This window comes from Malaclemys terrapin, chromosome 5 (assembly GCF_027887155.1).
Source record: "Malaclemys terrapin pileata isolate rMalTer1 chromosome 5, rMalTer1.hap1, whole genome shotgun sequence".
Classification (NCBI taxonomy): Eukaryota; Metazoa; Chordata; order Testudines; family Emydidae; genus Malaclemys; species Malaclemys terrapin.
The window spans coordinates 105,868,169-105,885,777 of record NC_071509.1 but is presented as its reverse complement, the minus strand read 5'-3'; the positions used below and the strand labels follow the sequence as shown (position 1 = coordinate 105,885,777).

The window sequence follows — 17,609 nt, the reverse complement described above, 5'->3', positions numbered from 1 at the left end:
ACCCCTATATTCTAACCTTGAGGCACATCACCCCTAAATAGCAGCATGGTTGGCTCAGTGGTTGAATTTCTATTGGACACACACAGAGTCTATGTTATATCTTTTCAGTAAGGCTCCCTGAGCATGAGAACAGAGTTTAACGATACAATAGTGCAGTATCCAAGCAGCATTGATTTCTGCAGCATGTAATGGTAGGAAAGCTGTAGGATTCAGAAGGGGCCAAGCTGTGTAGAACAGCTATTCCCTTATCCCCCTATTGCTTCTAGCCTGACAGGCAAAACAAAACTTGGAGCTCCAACCATGTATTGTCCTCATGGACTGACTTTAGTTTCAAGCATGGAGGGAACATTGCTTAGGAGATACTTTTAAGAAAGGAGCACAGAGAAAAGGCACAAAGAAAAAAAATCACTGCAAAAAAAAAAAAAAACTGGGTGAAAAATGGAACAGGGCAGAGCACTATGTATAAGACAACCATTTTCACTAGCCTAGATTTTTGGGCAGTTCTTCTCTTCCCGATTCATTGTGTAGGCTTCTTTTCAACTAAAAAATGTTTGTTTTAAAAACACCTTTGAAAAAATACATGGGTTTAAATTATAGAAGAAAAAAAAAGACTGGAAGCAGAACAAGTTTTGTAACATCTCTAAAAATTTAAGAAGCTCACAGAACCTGAAGATCCCAAGAAATTTGCCCATCTCTACTGTAGCTACAGTATATAATTGTGAAGCATCTACACTCACTCTCTTAGGGTCCACTGTGGTATCACTAGATAATTAGACTTCACTAATAATCTTCCCATATCGCTAGATAATTAGTCTTCACTAATAATCTTCCCCATTGTCTGCAGTAGTTAATTAGTCTTCTGGATAGCTCTTTAGCTCATTAAGTATTCTTGTGCCCATTTTTTCAAATTCAGATTTTTTTTGTATTCTGAGCAAAGTATTATAATTCTTGAAGCCTTTTGGACAAGATACAAATTACAGTGTTTTTTCCAAAGCTGGAGGTAAAGCTAGTGAATACAACTTTACCAGGTTTTATGTTCATTTGTGCTTACATGGAAGCCAAAATGACTTGGAACTGAATGAACGTTTACTTAATTCTCAGTGCAGTATTTCTTACCATTCCAGCCCTCCGGGCAATAACAGTGTGAAACTGGCCATCAGACACTTTCTTCGTTGTGGTAAGTTTATACGTGCCACTGCCAAGGTTGTAGGAGAATCTCAGCCTTTCTTCTGTTATTTCCAGAGCCAGGAATTCTCCCCGTTCTCCAGTCTGGTTGTCATAGTTATACAGCATTAAGGCATTACTTTTGATGGTTGCAAACTTTATATAAATATAATTGTTGTTTGGATCCATACTGGGAAACTCCATATAGGACAACTCTTCAAATCCATAACTATTCAATTCACAATGATTTCCAAAGACACCTATAAAAGGAAAAATGTCTGTTATCAAATTATTTTTACCCCATTTAATCAAAGTCCAGGACATAAAAGCAGGTAGTTCAGTGCTTTTAGATGTGTTTATGACATGAGTTTCTTAAAAAGCATCTTAAAAAGCCATACATAAAAATATATACATTTTGGACATAAAAAAGTTATTGCCCAAAGCGTTATTTGTTAAAGTACATACATTCCAAAACAAAAAATGAAGTTATAGACAACTGGATAAAAAACAAAGCATATTTTTGTTAACTTCTAGAGGGGTTTTGAATGGATGTAATGTATTTTAATCCAGATATGGGGATTATTTTTACTGAACATAGATGTTCACTTTCCATTCTGTTTCCCATTCCACTTGTATAACCTGAGATTGATTTATAGCTAACTAGTTGATGCAGCTTCATTCTTCTCCTCTCTCCCTCCCACCAACTCTGTGTTTGTATTTATTTGTGCTGGTTCTTTTTCCATTTAGTTTTTGAAATGAATTTTATTGTTACTGCAATGCTGAGCCAAAGAATTTCCCCCACAAATATTTGTGGACTTGTGTCAAATAACGTGAAGAGAAATTCAAGCCACGATGGAATGCAGCTTATTAAATTGTGATTGTTCCATTCCTTCTTGAATTTGGCTATACATTATCTATTAGTCCTTACAGTTCAAGTCTACAATAAACTTAAAATATACTAAGCCTTGTCTAGGAGGATGTGCATATTTTTTCTTTGTTATAATCTGGCTACAAACATCTGAGCCTTCCATTTTCTCAGTATTTTATTTAATCTGAATATGTATGAGTACTCCATACATTTCTTTCTAAATGTCATTGAACTGTGTAATTATTTATCTCCTTAATCTCTGAAAATTAGATGCATTTATAATGAAATTTGATTATAAATATAGAAATGAGTAAATCTCTGAGAAAAATGATATAATATGGGATAAGCAACTCATTACAAGTGCAAGACAGATGAAAGTTCGCACAACAAAACAGTTCTGAAAAACATTTTTCTAAGATAGGGTTACTCTTTTGGCTGCCTTTTAAAATATTTGTTTATTTTTTCAGCTTTTTTCTTTTTCTGTTTACTTTGTTTTATTTAACATCATTCTTTTCTACATGAGCAAAGACAATCCACAATGGATCTGAGTTGAGACCCAAGCTTTGTGTGACTGTACCAAGATCTCTGAAGTTACCCTTTTTATGTTTTGTATCATTACTGGCTGCTCAATTCCTGGTAGAAATTAGTGATAATTAACTTCAAAATATATTGATAAGACTGTATGAATTCCTGGTTTTATTCTTAGAATTTAGGTCTAGAAACACTGCAAAATTTTAATAGCATACAATAAACAGAATGGGCCGGGATTAGTGCGGAATGATACAGTAATGTGTTTTGATCTTTCCACATCTTTTCTAATGCTTTTTAGCAAGGTCTAATCATTATAAAAATAAGTGCCATACTCAATATCTGAGATTATGTTGCTCATGAATAGAGGAGTTAATTACGTTTACTGATTCCTTGCCTGCATATTTCTGAGGAGTTCTGAATACAAATGTGATTACTTTGTAAGAACATTGAAATACAACAGAAACTCCCCTTTTATAGCTAGAAAACAGAATATGATACCTTCGTTGCAAATTATTAGAGTGTGGATCAACAGAACTTGATTGTGGAACTTACAATATATAATTCGCAATCTTTACACCTACTAGAACTGTATAGTTATTCAGAACTCAGTGGTGTGACCAAGCACTCAGAATATTTTTGGGCTTTTCATCTGAGAAATGTGTGCCTCTCTCTTCTGGAATACCAGTAAAATACTCCAAAGGAAAATAAGGAAAAACTGTAGCTTTAAGGAATCCAAAAGTTGGGGCAGCATGGAACCCAAACACTCCAGAGGAGTTCAGTGATGGATTGTGCAGGAAGTGATGAGAGACTAGTTGCAACCCGAGCAGCCTGGCCCTTTGTGGGCTGGTATGAAGAGGGGGTAGGGTGTAGGAAGGCAGCTGTGATTGTGAGCTGGGCATACAAAGCGGGAGGCATCTTGCATGCGTGTATGTGTACACACACACACTCTCGAGGACCAATAAAAATCTGCCCCTAAGTGTACACCAGGAAAAATCTCCTCCCTTCCCTTTTGTTCTCATGTAGAAGAAACAGAAAGTGATATTATAAATCACTAAGGATTTCTTAAATAGATGCTTTTTTCTCTTAACTGGACTGTATTTTAACTGTATATCATGGGACCCTAATGATTTGGGATAGGCATGTGATTTATTTTGGTAAATTGAAATTGACAAAAATAAATAGAGGTTTTATTTAAGTGAACCTGAAGAAATCAGTATATCTATGAAATGTAAACAAAAAAACCCAACAACTCACCAAATGGACAGTGGCAATAATATCCTTCCACTCCACTTTGACAGGATCCTCCATTGAAACAGGGGTTGCATTCACAGTAATTAACAGCAGATTCACATGTTTTCCCTGCAATCAGGTAACCAAATGAACTTCCATGTTAGAGTTTTCATGTCAGTTTCAACACGGGTCTTACATTAGGCCAATAAGCTTATGAACCCTGAATATATTTTCCAATTGTGCCTTAGAAAGGAAGAAAGATCCCATGGATCAGTCACAGGATTTGGAGTCGAGACTGAGATTCTATTCCCGGCTCTGCTACAGATTTACTGTGTGACGTTGGGAAATTTACTTAACTCCTTAGTGTTTCAAGTTATTATCTTACAGAGCATGTTGTGAGGCTTAATAAATTGATGTTTGTAAAGTGCACTGAGAGCATCAAATATATAGCTGGGAAGTACTGTTATCCCTATTTTTTTAAGTGCACTGAACTCATCAGGGTGATGGGAATCAAGGATAAAGAAAGCCTAACTTGAATGAGTATGAATGTAGCAGGTTTAACACAGGCAGCTATAATAAGTTATTTTTTGTATATTTTCCCATCAATTATGAGCTCCTTCCTGAATTGGAGGGACCACAGTCTTCTGGAGCTAAAGCATGTTACTTTAGAGCCATTTCTCTTCTGAACAGACACTGTCACATGTGCTAAATATTATTCACTAGAGAATAAATTGATGCCATATAACTCATTTCAACAAGCCTAAACGACAAGTAAGTATTTTTGCAGACTTTGTACATAAATGAAAGAATAATAGCAAGAAGAGAAATTATAAGAGCTATCACAAGTATATACAGAAGTACCAAACTAAAATGCTGCTCACATGTAAACAATAACCATGTCCCTAATTGAAATAATAAACTAGATTTCTCTTCTCTGGAGTGCTCAGATACCGTAGTGGTGCCTGAATAAACCCCATTTTCCCAACCCATCACCTCAGTCTTTGCATCCCTCCACTGGTTCTTCCTTTTCCACTGCATCAAGCACAAACTACTTGTCTTCATTTTTAATTCCATTCATGGCTTAGCTGCACCCTATTATCTTATATCGTTTACATATGTTGACACCTGCCTCTTATTGCCAATTAGTCAGAAATCCAACAATCACATTTATATTTTTCTCATGACACCCTGACAAATCTGCAAAGCCAATTAACCTTATTTAAATCTCTCCTTACAACTCATCTATACCATTTTGCCTACAAAATACTTGGAAATGGCTAGGCAGCTGGCATTCTGCTTATAAACACTACTTATTACACTACAGATAATTGTCTCACTTTTACTACAACACAAATATTAAACATTGCTAGAATATTACATGGAATAATAGAAATATAGAGCTGGAAGGGACTTCTAAAAATCATCAAGTCCATCCCCCCTGCACTGAGGAAGGACCAAGTAAACCTAAATCATTCCTGACAGGTATTTTTTTAACCTGACCTTAAAAACCTTCAGTGATGGGAATTCCACAACCTCCCTTGGAAACCTCTTCCAGAACTTAACTATCCTTAGAAAGTTCTTTCTAATATCTAACTTAAATCTCCCTTGCTGCAGATTAAACACACTAATTCTTTTCCTACCTTCAGTGGACATGGGGACCAACTGATTACCATCTTGTTTATAACAGCCCTTAACATATTTGAAGACTGTTATCAGGTCCCCCCTCAGTCTTCTTTTCTCAAGACAAAACATGCCCATTTTTTTAACCTTTCCTCATAGGTCAAAGTTTTCTAAACCTTTTGTTGCTGTCCTTTGGAATCTCTCCAATTTATCCACATCTTTCCTCAATTGTGGCACCCAGAATTGGACACAGTACTCCAGCTGGGGTGTGATCAATGCCACATAGAGTAGGACAATTGCCTCTTGTGTCTTACATATGAAAATCTTGTTAATACACTCCAGAATATTAGCCTTTTTTGCAACTGCATCACATTGTTGACTCATATTTAATGTGTGTATTTCAGCGGTACTACCTCCTAGCCCGTTATTCCCGATTTTGTAGCTGTGCATATGATTTTTCCTTCCAAAGTAAAGTACTTTGCACTTGTCTTTATAGAATTTTATCTATAAAACTTTCTGTTGATTTCAGACCAATTCTCTAATTTGCAAAGATTGTTTTGAATTCTAATCCTGTCCTCCAAAGTGCTTATAACCCCTGCCAGCTTGATGTCATCCACAAATTTTATAAGCATACTCTTCACTCTGTTATCCAGATAACTAATAAATATATTAAATAGGACTAACCCAGATACATCCTCCCAGTCTGACAGTGAACCACTGATAACTACTTTTTGAGCAGCCACCGAATAGTAATGTCATCTACAGCAGTGGTTCTCAAAGTCGGTCCGCCGCTTGTTCAGTGAAAGCCCCCGGTGGGCCGCGCCGGTTTGTTTACCTGCCGCGTCCACAGGTTTGGCCAATCGCGGCTCCAACTGGCTGTGGTTCACTGCTCCAGGCCAATGAGGGCTGCGGGAAGCGGCGTGGGCAGAGGGATGTGCTGGCTGCCTTTCCCCCAGCACCTATTGGCGAGGAGCGGCGAACCGCGGCTAGTGAGAACTGCGATTGGCTGAACCTGCGAACGCGGGAGGTAAACAAACCGGCCCAGCCCACCAGGGGCTTTCCCTGAACAAGCGGCGGACTGTCTTTGAGAACCACTGGTCTACAGCATATTTCCCTAGTTTGCTTATGAGAATGTCCTGTGGGACTGAGTCAAAAGCCTTACTAAAATAAAGATATATCATGTCTACTGCTTCCCTCCTATTCACTTGGCCAGTAACCCTGTCAATAAAGGATATTAGGTTGGTCTGGCATGTTTTGTTTTTGAAAAATCCATGTTGGCTATTCCTTATAACCTCATTTTCCTGTAGGTGCAACAAATTGAATGTTTAATTAGCATAATCTTGGGTATTTGACCTCCAGAAAACCAAAGCTCTAGTTACCTGAAGGTCACTCATGTCCCATGACGGTAATGTGCAGTATGCAGTGCTCTCTCCTTGGTCAGGATCCTACACTTCTGAGTATTTTGGATATCATTAAATCCATTTAGAAAACCAGGGTTGTACTGTGCTAACTTGTTTAGCATCCTAGAAATTTTGCAACATGTGTCTGCCTGTTTTCAGTACCTTTTGGTGAGGGGTTATACATATAAAATTAAATGAAAAAGAAGTGTTCAGCCAAGAAAGTGTTGGGAAAAAGTCTTTTTGGTTAATATTAAACTCTTAACTTCACCAAAGATACTGGAAGCAGGTCTAATGCCTGTATCTGATCATACTTTTTCGGGGGGGGGAAGGGAAGGGCGACTACTTTTTTTTCTTTTTTTTCCTTCTTATGTGTAAGAGGGAGTCCAATCTTTCTGATCTTAGATATAGCTGTTTTCTTTAAATCAAAAAAATAATATCCTAGAAATACTGAACTTTGATTGTGTTCAAGTAGGAGATAATATGTGGGGTAGAAATAATAAACTTGACCCATTGACATTTCTCAGTAGTTGTCAAAATTCAAAGCTAATAATGCTAGTCTTCATGATCTAACTAAAGCACACTCAATGTTCATCTTTTTCTTCTTCCTCATCATCCACTAAGTCAGCTAAATAGCTTGGATGTTTACAGTTTTTAATAATGTTTTCTTCACATTTAAAAATGGTTTGAACAATTGCTGATACCAGTAAAAGTTAGTTTACATTCCTACCAGCTGTTTTGACACAGGAGAAGAAGTACACTCTAATTACGCTAAATTGGGGTGCTCTTTAAACTAACATTTGTTAAGAATAAAGAGCAAATCCAAGTCTATCTCTGCTGCTCACTGAAGTCTTGAGAGGAATATGTTTCTTCATGTCTGAAGTACCTGTGCTGATTTAACAAAGTTGTCTTTGAACCAGCACAGATCACTTATCCTCTTCAAATCAGTGCTACACACATTATTCTAGAAGACAAGAACCCTATAAATCAGAATCAGGGAACAAAAGTAGAACACAGGCCGGCTATTTCAATTTAACCTTAAGGATTCTCCACATAAGCAATTTCAAAAATTCTTTTGATAAGAAGGCCTTTAAGAAAATCTGGTAACCAGGCAGTGAGAGACAAACTCTCATCATAGATTAAAAACAGAGTAAGAGATAGGAAGTAAAAAAACAAAACAGAAATAAGAGACATGCCTACATATATATCTATAAAATCAACAGATTTTGCTATTTAGTTCAATAGGAGTGGAACCGAGCCCTTTATCGGTACCAGGTCAGTAGCTCTCTATCTGTAAAGCCAAACTGCCATAGCCCTATGAATCCAACTACAGAGACTCAGTGAGAAAGAAAAAATAATACATTTTAGAAACCTCCAAAATGATTTAAAATAGCTTTTCCATAAGTCAAGGTATCACAATGTTAATGTTCTGAAACAAAATACACCAACCCAGAATAAAATGTTCTTTTCTCAACAGAAAGTATAGATTCTCTGCTCTCTGGAATGTTTCTATTTGTGATGGTTCATGAGATATTAAACCTTAAACGTATCCCTTCTCCAGAACTCAGTATTTTTCCATCCTGACAGTCAGACAATTCTGTAATTCTGGGGAGAAATTTGGTAGCTGGGAGAGGACATTTCTCTAGCAGATAGGTTTTAAAAAAATAAAATAAAAAAGATGGCTCTTGGAAGGTGTTTGAAGGTTACCTATTTCTATGGCAGAAATCTTAGCACACAAACACTAGCTTTCCAGTTTTAGTAACAAAACTATTCTTAGAAAACATAGCATGTTTACCTCTCCCATCTGCTTACTGAGGTAGGCCTACAGCTGTGATAGTTTATTACATCTTTTAACATCTGATTAATGTAAATTATCGGTATGCTAGTTTGATTTTTAATATAATGGTTTAACTGTATATGAATTACATCTGCAGTGAGGTGTCTGCTACATGTAAATTCTTACATATAAATCTGGATTTGGTGGGAAAAGTTTGCAAATTTACTGTTGTTTTCCTGTTCCGTTTGGGATAAAATGGATTTGTATTCAGAGATTCAGTTGTTTTATCTGCAGAGACTAAAATAGAATTGTTTCCCATGATCAGAGAATGAACACAGACATCAGTAACTCCTTCCTCACATTGCTGAGCAGTTAATTACCTGAGTAATCCCATTCACTCCAATGGGATTACTTGGGTGAAACACTGCTCACCAATGTGAGTAACGGATTCTCAATCTGGCCTTAAGTGTTTACTTCCATTGTTTTATTTAGAGATGCTTCCTATGACTTTAATTAAACTCACAAGTTTGGCAAGTTTGGGGTTTTCTAAACACACTCCTCAGGGCGTTTTTCACAAAGTTTCACTGCTCTAAGATTAATAACATGTGTGTCAAATAGTAATGTTTTGATGAGTGAACACATTGATTTGCTTAGGTAAAGTATGACTTGGAGTTAAACATATCGCCAAATGATTATTAACTTTTCAGTACTATGGGAAATTCATCTTTAAGATTTCATTTTCACAGATTTGGATTACTGTGCATCTGATAGCCAAATACTCATCTTTATTTTGATGAGATATAGAAAGTAATTTTGTTTCCATATGTTTGAGTGCTTCAGGTTTATTAAATGTGAGGAAAGGGAAGAATCAGTCAATGATTTTTAATCCAGGGTGGCTCAAGTATGCCACGTCTTAATATTCGTGCAGCATAGAGCTGCATCCAGTGGCTGATGCAGTATGTCAGGGTAGTAGATATTCCCACACAAAAAACCCCTTTGTTAGCTTTCAGTTAAAATTGCTGGAATGCACCTTCTTCCAAAATACACCTAAAAAGGCACTAAACAGTTGTCTTTAAACACCCCATCTATGTTCCCCTTCTCAGCCTCAACTTCTTCCTTTCCAGAGCCCAGACTCCATGTCATCCTAAGCAACCAACAGAGAGATATCTTGAGCTCATTTTTATAATGTTCATTTTTATAACAATTTTTAAATTAAATAAAATCATCATAAAAATAAAGGGAAAATGGACAGTGATTTGTGGTAGGAATAAGAGAGCTGGGCTGGATATTGGAGCTGAGAAACTAGTGTAGGCAGTGGGATCCACAGGTTTAGCACAGAACTGTGCTGTCCAGCCCCACTCTAGAGTTCTGCTCCCAAGTTCTTGCTACTAACTTTTATACCTCCCCACTTATCCATGCCCTCTCACACCTAGCACCCAGTCCCTCAGACAATTAAGCTCAGCAACTGAGTCCCTGCATATCACTGACTTCCTGACATCTGCCTGCTGATGAATCAGAGGAGGTTTGTCAGGATGAGCACTTAGGCCTGGATCCATAAAGATAGTTAGACAACTATGGTGTGCTCCACGAAGGGACTCAGGTGTCTTAGAATGAGAGCCACAACCGCCCCCCAGAGCATGCTAGGCGGGGAGGTGCCTAAGCAGCTAGCCAATGTGAGACACTGATGGAGGCGTGGCGGGGGTACTAGACCCCTTACCTCTACCCACAGAGGTAGGCGTCTAAGTCTGGGCTGCAGGGAGGCACATATCTCTGCTTACCATCAATGAATATGAACCTTTCAGGTAGACTAACACTAGCAGGGATCAAAGTAGCACAGTGAAAAGAGCGTGGACATTGCAGCTCAGGGGACAGCTCACTCTCCAACTTCCACCTTCAGTAATGCCTCTGTAATACCTCTGTTCAGTGGAGGATGCAGTTTGTCAGGATGGTGGATTCCTTCCTGATTTGGGCATGGGAACAGGGCTGGCCTTACCATGAGGCGAACTGAAGTGGTCGCCTCAGGTGCCAGACTGTGTGTGTGTGTGGGGGGGGGGGGGGGCGCCACTAGGATCCAGAGTGTAGAAAATTGTGTCTGCTGCTGGTGCACATAGATTCATAGATTATAGGACTGGAAGGGACCTCGAGAGGTCATCGAGTCCAGTCCCCTGCCCGCATGGCAGGATCAAATACTGTCTAGACCATCCCTGATAGACATTTATCTAACCTACTCTTAAATATCTCCAGAGACGGAGATTCCACAACCTCCCTAGGCAATTTGTTCCAGTATTTAACCACCCTGACAGTTAGGAACTTTTTCCTAATGTCCAACCTAGACCTCCCTTGCTGCAGTTTAAACCCATTGTTTCTGGTTCTATCCTTAGAGGCTAAGGTGAACAAGTTCTCTCCCTCCTCCTTATGACACCCTTTTAGATACCTGAAAACTGCTATCATGTCCTCTCTCAGTCTTCTCTTTTCCAAACTAAACAAACCCAGTTCTTTCAGCCTTCCTTCATAGGTCCTGTTCTCAAGACCTTTAATCATTCTTGCTGCTCTTCTTTGGACCCTTTCCAATTTCTCCACATCTTTTTTAAAATGCGGCGCCCAGAACTGGACACAATACTCCAGCTGAGGCCTAACCAGAGCAGAGTAGAGCGGAAGAATGACTTCTCGTGTCTTGCTCACAACACACCTGTTAATGCATCCCAGAATCATGTTTGCTTTTTTTGCAACAGCATCACACTGTTGACTCATATTTAGCTTGTGGTCCACTATAACCCCTAGATCCCTTTCTGCCGTACTCCTTCCTAGACAGTCTTTTCTCATGTATTCTCTGCTCTAAATGCACAGAGATGGTGGAGTGCTGTGCTGGAGGAAGGAGGGCACAAGAGACATAACAAGCAGACAGGAGAAAAGGTCAGAGGGAATAATAGAAAACAGCAGGAGCTGCAGGGAGAGAGAGGAGGACGAGCCTCTTATGTACCTCTCTAGCAACCCCAGGAGCCTGGACTGATAACATCAGCTTCTCAGGGAGCTTCCTGTTTCCTACTGCTTCCGTGAACCCACTTGAGGAGAATAGGCAGTCAACTGAAGTTGTAGGAGCCAGTTAGACCCTTAAGACGCTGATATCTTCCCGCACTCAGGTTCTTCTACCAGCCTGCTTATTTGTCTCCTTCAATTGAGTGTTGAGAGCCACTATAGCTGGCACAGAACAGCAGTCATGAGTGAAAGAAGAAAACATCCCTCCGGGGCAGCATTCAGAAAAAGAAAGAAAGCAAAGGAACCTTTTCTATCTAAGCAGGAAGGAGCTCTCCTGAGATACATAGATACAAATGTTCACGATGAGCCTTCCGGCCCCAGTGAGGATGTGAGTGGTGAATAGATGCCCGATCTTCTAGTTAGTCAGAGTGCAGGTGACCTGGCAGCTACTGCAGCATCCATATCTCCATCTCAAATGGATGTAACCATGCACATTCCTGAAGAAAAGTGTAGATCAGAGAAGAGTATGGTGGAGGCGCAAGGAACAGTTGCTGCTGAGTTTGGTTCCTTAAGTCTAGATGAGCAGTAGCCCGAGGGACTTGTACTGCATGGGCCACAGCAAGTGAAAAACTTAATGTTCCCTAAAGACAATGAAAATGGAAGTTTCCATCCAACACATTACTGGTGACAAAGTGGAGAGGCCATGGCTTATGTACTCAAAAGCCCAAATTGCTGCATACTGTTTTTGTTGCACACTCTTCCAGTCTAATGTTCCAGCCACTTTGGGTTCTACAGGAACAAAGGACTGGAAAAATCTGGCTAGACGTTTGGCATGCCATGAGAAGGCAGCAAATCACCAGAGAGCATTCTATAGGTGGAAGAGCTTGAGATGAGACTAAGGTTAAAGGCCACCATAGATGATCAGCGTCAAGAGAAGATTGCATCAGAGTCTCTTTACAGGCAAAATGTTCTGAAAAGGCTCATTGCCATTGCGAGAATGCTTGCTACCCAAAACCTAGCACTGCGTGGCAATTCAGATTAGCCATATGTGCCAAACAATGGAAACTTCCTTAAAATTGTGAAGCTGATGGCTGAGTTAGATGCTGTACTCCAGCAGCATCTAAGAAGAGTCACCACCCAAGAAGTATATGCATCCGAAGAAGTGGGCTGTAGTCCACGAAAGCTTATGCTCTAATAAATTTGTTAGACTCTAAGGTGCCACAAGTACTCCTGTTCTTCTTTTTGCGGATACAGACTAACACGGCTGCTACTCTGAAACCACCCAAGAAATGTACACACACCACTACTTTGGAAAAACAATTCAAAATGAGATCATACAGCTACTGGCAACAAAAGTCAAACAGAGGACTGTGGCAGATCTGAAGTCAGCAAGATATTACTCTGTTATTCTGGACACCGGACATCAGCCATACGGAACAAATGACTTTAATGGGGCGTTTTGTAATAACAACAGAACCTAGTGAAAATGTCCCTGCAATGGTGACTGCCAGAGAGCATTTTCTAGAATTTATTGACATTGATGATACTAGAGAAGCTGGTATGACAAATGTGCTTCTTAAAAAGCTGGAAGATATGGGAATTGCGATAGCTGACATGAGAGGTCAGGGCTATGATAATGGTGCCAACATGAGAGGAAAGAACAGAGGAGTGCAGACACAGATCCGAGAGCTAAACCTTCGAGCTTTTTTTTGTCCCATGCAGTTCTCATTCATTGAACTTGGAGGTCAGTGATGTAGCATCAGCTTCTAGTGTGGTTGCTGAATTTTCTAATGTAATTCAAAGCATCTATGTATTTTATTCTCCATCAACTCATCGATGGCAAATTTTGAAGCAACATCTGTGAACATCCTCTCTGACACTGAAACCACTGAGTGCTAAATGATGGGAAAGTCGAGTAGAGGCGATAAAACCTATCAAACACCAAATTGGGAAGATATATGATGCTATAGTTGCCATTATGGAGGATAGTATGACAGGAACTGTTTGTGGGAAAACAATGGCAGAGGGAAATGGAATCACCAGAAACATACATAAGTTCAAATTTCTGTGTGGCTTGGTGTTGTGGCAAGACATACTGTTTGAAATAAAGGTTGTAAGCAAGCGACTCCAAGGTATTCACTTGATATATCTGGAGCAATGGAACAACTGGGCAAAGCAAAGTCATACCTACAACCTTACTGGTCAGAGGAGGGATTTCAAAATGTTCTGAAGAGTGCACAGAAGATGGCAGAGGAACTTCACACTGAAGCTATTTTCCCATCCGTTCAAGAATACAAGAGTCACCGAAGAAGACGACATTTTGATTTCGAGGCATGGGATAATCCCATAAGAGACCCCAAAAAACAATTCAAAGTTGAATTCTTTAACCAGGTGCTAGATTGTGCAATACAGTCAGTTAAAGAACGTTTCATGCAGCAGTATATTTGGGATGTTGTAGGATATTCCAAAACTCCTCACTATAACTGAAGAAGACCTACACCAGCAATGCAGGGCACTAGAGACAGTGTTGACATGTGATGACATGTGTTATATTGATACAAGTGATTTAGGTGATGAATTGAAGGCGCTTTCAAGATACATTTCAGCAGGATCAGCTCCAAAGGCTGTTCTGGAATATATGTGCACAAATAAGATGACCACCCTCATTCCAAATGCTTTTGTTGCTCTGCGCATACTTCTAACACTTCCTGTAACAGTTGCCAGTGGATAACGCAGCTTCTCCAAGCTGAAGTTAATAAAAACACATCTACGCTCCACAATGACACAGGAGAAGCTGGTCGGTCTTGCAACCATCTCAATAGAGCATGAGCTGGCCCAGACTGTGGACTTTCAGCAGGAAGCAGTTCAAATCTTCACAACCAAGAAGGCACGGAAAGCACCGCTTTGATTATTCAAACAGATAAAAATGCCAGTGTTTACTACGCAGACAAGAAAAGTTACATTTGCTGTTCAGGCATTTGAAAGTTAAGTGTTACTTAAAATTGTTGAACAAGGCATTTTAAGTTGTTAGTTCTCCTTTATTGGGGTAAGTAGCAGAGCAGTACCATGAGAGGAGTAGAACAGGAAGAAGGCAGAATAGAGACCTTTCAAAATTTTGGACCAAGCGAGGGGGCTTTGGAGCGTCATTTGAGCTCCCCGCCTCTGGTGCCAAAATGTTGTGGGTCTGCCCTGCATGGGAAGAAGAAAAAACGATCTTTATTCCACTGACAAAAACTCCCAGAGAAACTGATTAATTAGGGACAGCATTAATTAATATTGACAAGATCAAGTTAAGCTGCTATAGTCAGGATGAAAGGTTGCAGACAAATGAAACTATAGATCATATTTCAAATCACTAAGAACCAAACCATTTGTTAATGAAAATATAACTATGTGTACCAACTGAAAGCTGCTGGGTTAAACTTTGGGATGTTTACATTGCATGCCTCAATATGCCCACCTTTTAAACTGATTCTTTTGTTAATTTAATTTTGAATTTGAAACAATTTAACAAATCTACATTCCTTTATCCTAATAAGGCCTGGAAAATAGGAAATGTAGGGTTCATGGGCAGGACAGGCAAACTATGGAAAGCCACAAAGTATATTCCTTTTAGAAAGTGATTCTTTTCAAAACAAAACCTGATCATCATTAATAGACATAATTATAACAGACTGGTTAAACCTTAATGATGTTGGTCTGAGGTAATCTGTCTTTATAATGCTATTCCAGGGAATGAGCTAAATTGCCTCCACAGTGTGATGAAGTGACATGCAGCTGATAAAACATAATCAATCAAATAAAAGTAAGTCTACCCTCTCGGACTTGAAGTGTGCTATTACAAAGATCTACAACTCATGTACTCTAATTTACAGGGAACAGAAGGCCAGTGTTAGAAAGCACTAATATCCACACACAAGAAGTACAGAGATGGTGTCTCTTGATGGTGAATGAAAATTCAATTATGAGGTACAGTATTTTTATGTTAAGTATCAGAGGGGTAGCCGTGTTAGTCTGAATCTGTAAAAAGCAACAGAGGGTCCTGTTAGTATTTTTATGTTGAGAGCAGTCATTAAAACTATACATATGGTGCACTAGTTCTTGCTACCTAGCATTTGAAATGGAATTACTCATCTCCTAATGGGTAGGGGGCTAGACAAAATTATCTTGGCTTTTTCTCTTTCAGTTAGGCACACAGAGAGTATATTCATGAAGATACAACTTTGTGCTTTCTTTGTTAAATCAGTATAGCTGTCTTTAGTCAAATATTTTTTATTTATTTATTTTTTTGGAAAAGAATGTTTAAGGAAAACAGGATTAATACTACAACCCTTTCCCCCATTTCTATATTGGTATGTTGGCAATAAAATAATCACATACATGCATATTATACCATGTGACTTAGGTGATCCAGTCTCACTACATAAATAACAAATAGTGAAAAGTCGAGGACAACAGTTCACAAACAATCCATATGCTGAAACTTGATGGCATAAACTGTGTGTCAATTTTTTGTGAATAATTCATTTACAGAACTCAGGACATGTTTGTGAACAGTTTTCAGGCAGAAAAAAAAGGGCGAAATTTAAATTGTGAGCAAATTATCCAATTTGCTCCACTGATCTTCAACTTTAAAGTTATTTTGCTTTATTGATTAAAAACTTTAGTATCTTTATTTTTCTGTCTGAGCTATTTAGTCTTCAGGGACTTAAGTAATATTTAATTCTAACTGCTTGTCTACAGAAAGGAATTATCAGTTGACTTTTTTCTCATATCTTTGAATTAGAATGGTATGTTTCCTGAAAGGTCAGTTAATCTATGAAGTTTAGAATTCCCAAATCTGAAAACTTGCTGCATGGAGGTGGGAGATCATCCTGCAGTCCCCTCTGGGGACATGGATTCGGTAGTGAGGCTGCACCCAGCACTGACACATGGCAAGGGCTGGGCCTGCCCCAGAAAAAGCAAGAAGCCTTCCCCTCCATGCTTGGCACACCAGGTATGGGCAGACAGGCTCAGCTCAGCAGGATCCAGGTGTGGAGGGTTAGTGTGGGGGCATCAAGGTGTGGGGTGAGAGTGTTCTGGGAGGGGCAATTTGGGTGCAGGCCTCTCTGTGGGAGGTCTAGCTGCAGGGGGATCTGGATGCACTGGGGCTCACTGCAGGGCTCCAGGTGCAGGTGGAGGGACTCTGAAGTGGAGTACAGGTGAAGGTGGCTGGGGCTCAGCAGAGGGGGCTGGAGTTCAGTGGGGGGGTTCCGGCAAGCTCAGCGGGGGTTCCAGGTATTGGGGGAGTGGGGCTTGGTGGGGTGGGGGTCTGGTTGCAGCTGGTTGGGGCTCAGTGGGATGGTGGTCCAGGTGAGGCAGGCACATTGGGGTGATGCAGGTGCAATGGGGGGGAGCTTGTCGGGGTGGGGCTCTGGGTGCAGAGGTGGAGGTCCAGATGCAGAGAGGTGGGGCTCGGCAGCTGAGTGGTCTGGGTGCAGGGGCAGGGACCCAGGTGCAGTGGGTAGGGGCTAGGCAAGGATCCAGATGCGGGAGGGGGCGTGGCAGGGAGGGAGTTTGGGTCCAGGGGCTTGGTGGGAGGGGTTGGGTGTGTGGGAGGGTGAGGCTTGGCTGGGGGGTCTGGCTATGGGTGGGGGTCCGGATGGACAGGGGTCGGGTGGACAGGGAAACAGCTCCCCATACAGTGACCCATTCCCACATGGCTGAGGAGTGATGGGGGCAGGAAGTGGGTGCAGAGCCAGGGCCAGAGGTGGGGGGCTGGGTGCGGGGACCTTGGTGGGGAGAGGTACGGGAGACTAAGTGGGGGGATTCTGGCTGAAGGGGGTGAGGCTCAGCAGAGGGGTCTGGGTATGGGAAGGTCCGGGTATGACCCTGTCCTGGGGGGGTCTGACTTCGCAACAATTGGGGCATACCCAGCCCCCCGCCCCCCGCAGTGATTTATCTTTTTGATGGGTCTTCGAGGTGCCTGAAACAATGAACCTGCACTGCGGGGGAGGGGCACGTGATTGCTCTTCCAGCTTCCCTTTGCTTCCCTGTCAGAAAGTCA

General features: G+C 40.5%; 1 protein-coding gene across 1 annotated transcript in view; it reads right to left on the bottom strand.

Moving 5' to 3' along the window:
• FAT4 (FAT atypical cadherin 4) overlaps positions 1-17,609 on the bottom strand; it is a 237,847-nt gene that overhangs the window by 32,540 nt on the left and 187,698 nt on the right. Inside the window, exons 10-11 of the mRNA XM_054030110.1 lie at positions 3,818-3,922; positions 1,117-1,424 (exon numbers count right to left, since the gene is read on the bottom strand). Coding sequence (XP_053886085.1) covers positions 1,117-1,424; positions 3,818-3,922 — 413 coding nt within the window. The remainder of the gene's footprint in view (positions 1-1,116; positions 1,425-3,817; positions 3,923-17,609) is intronic.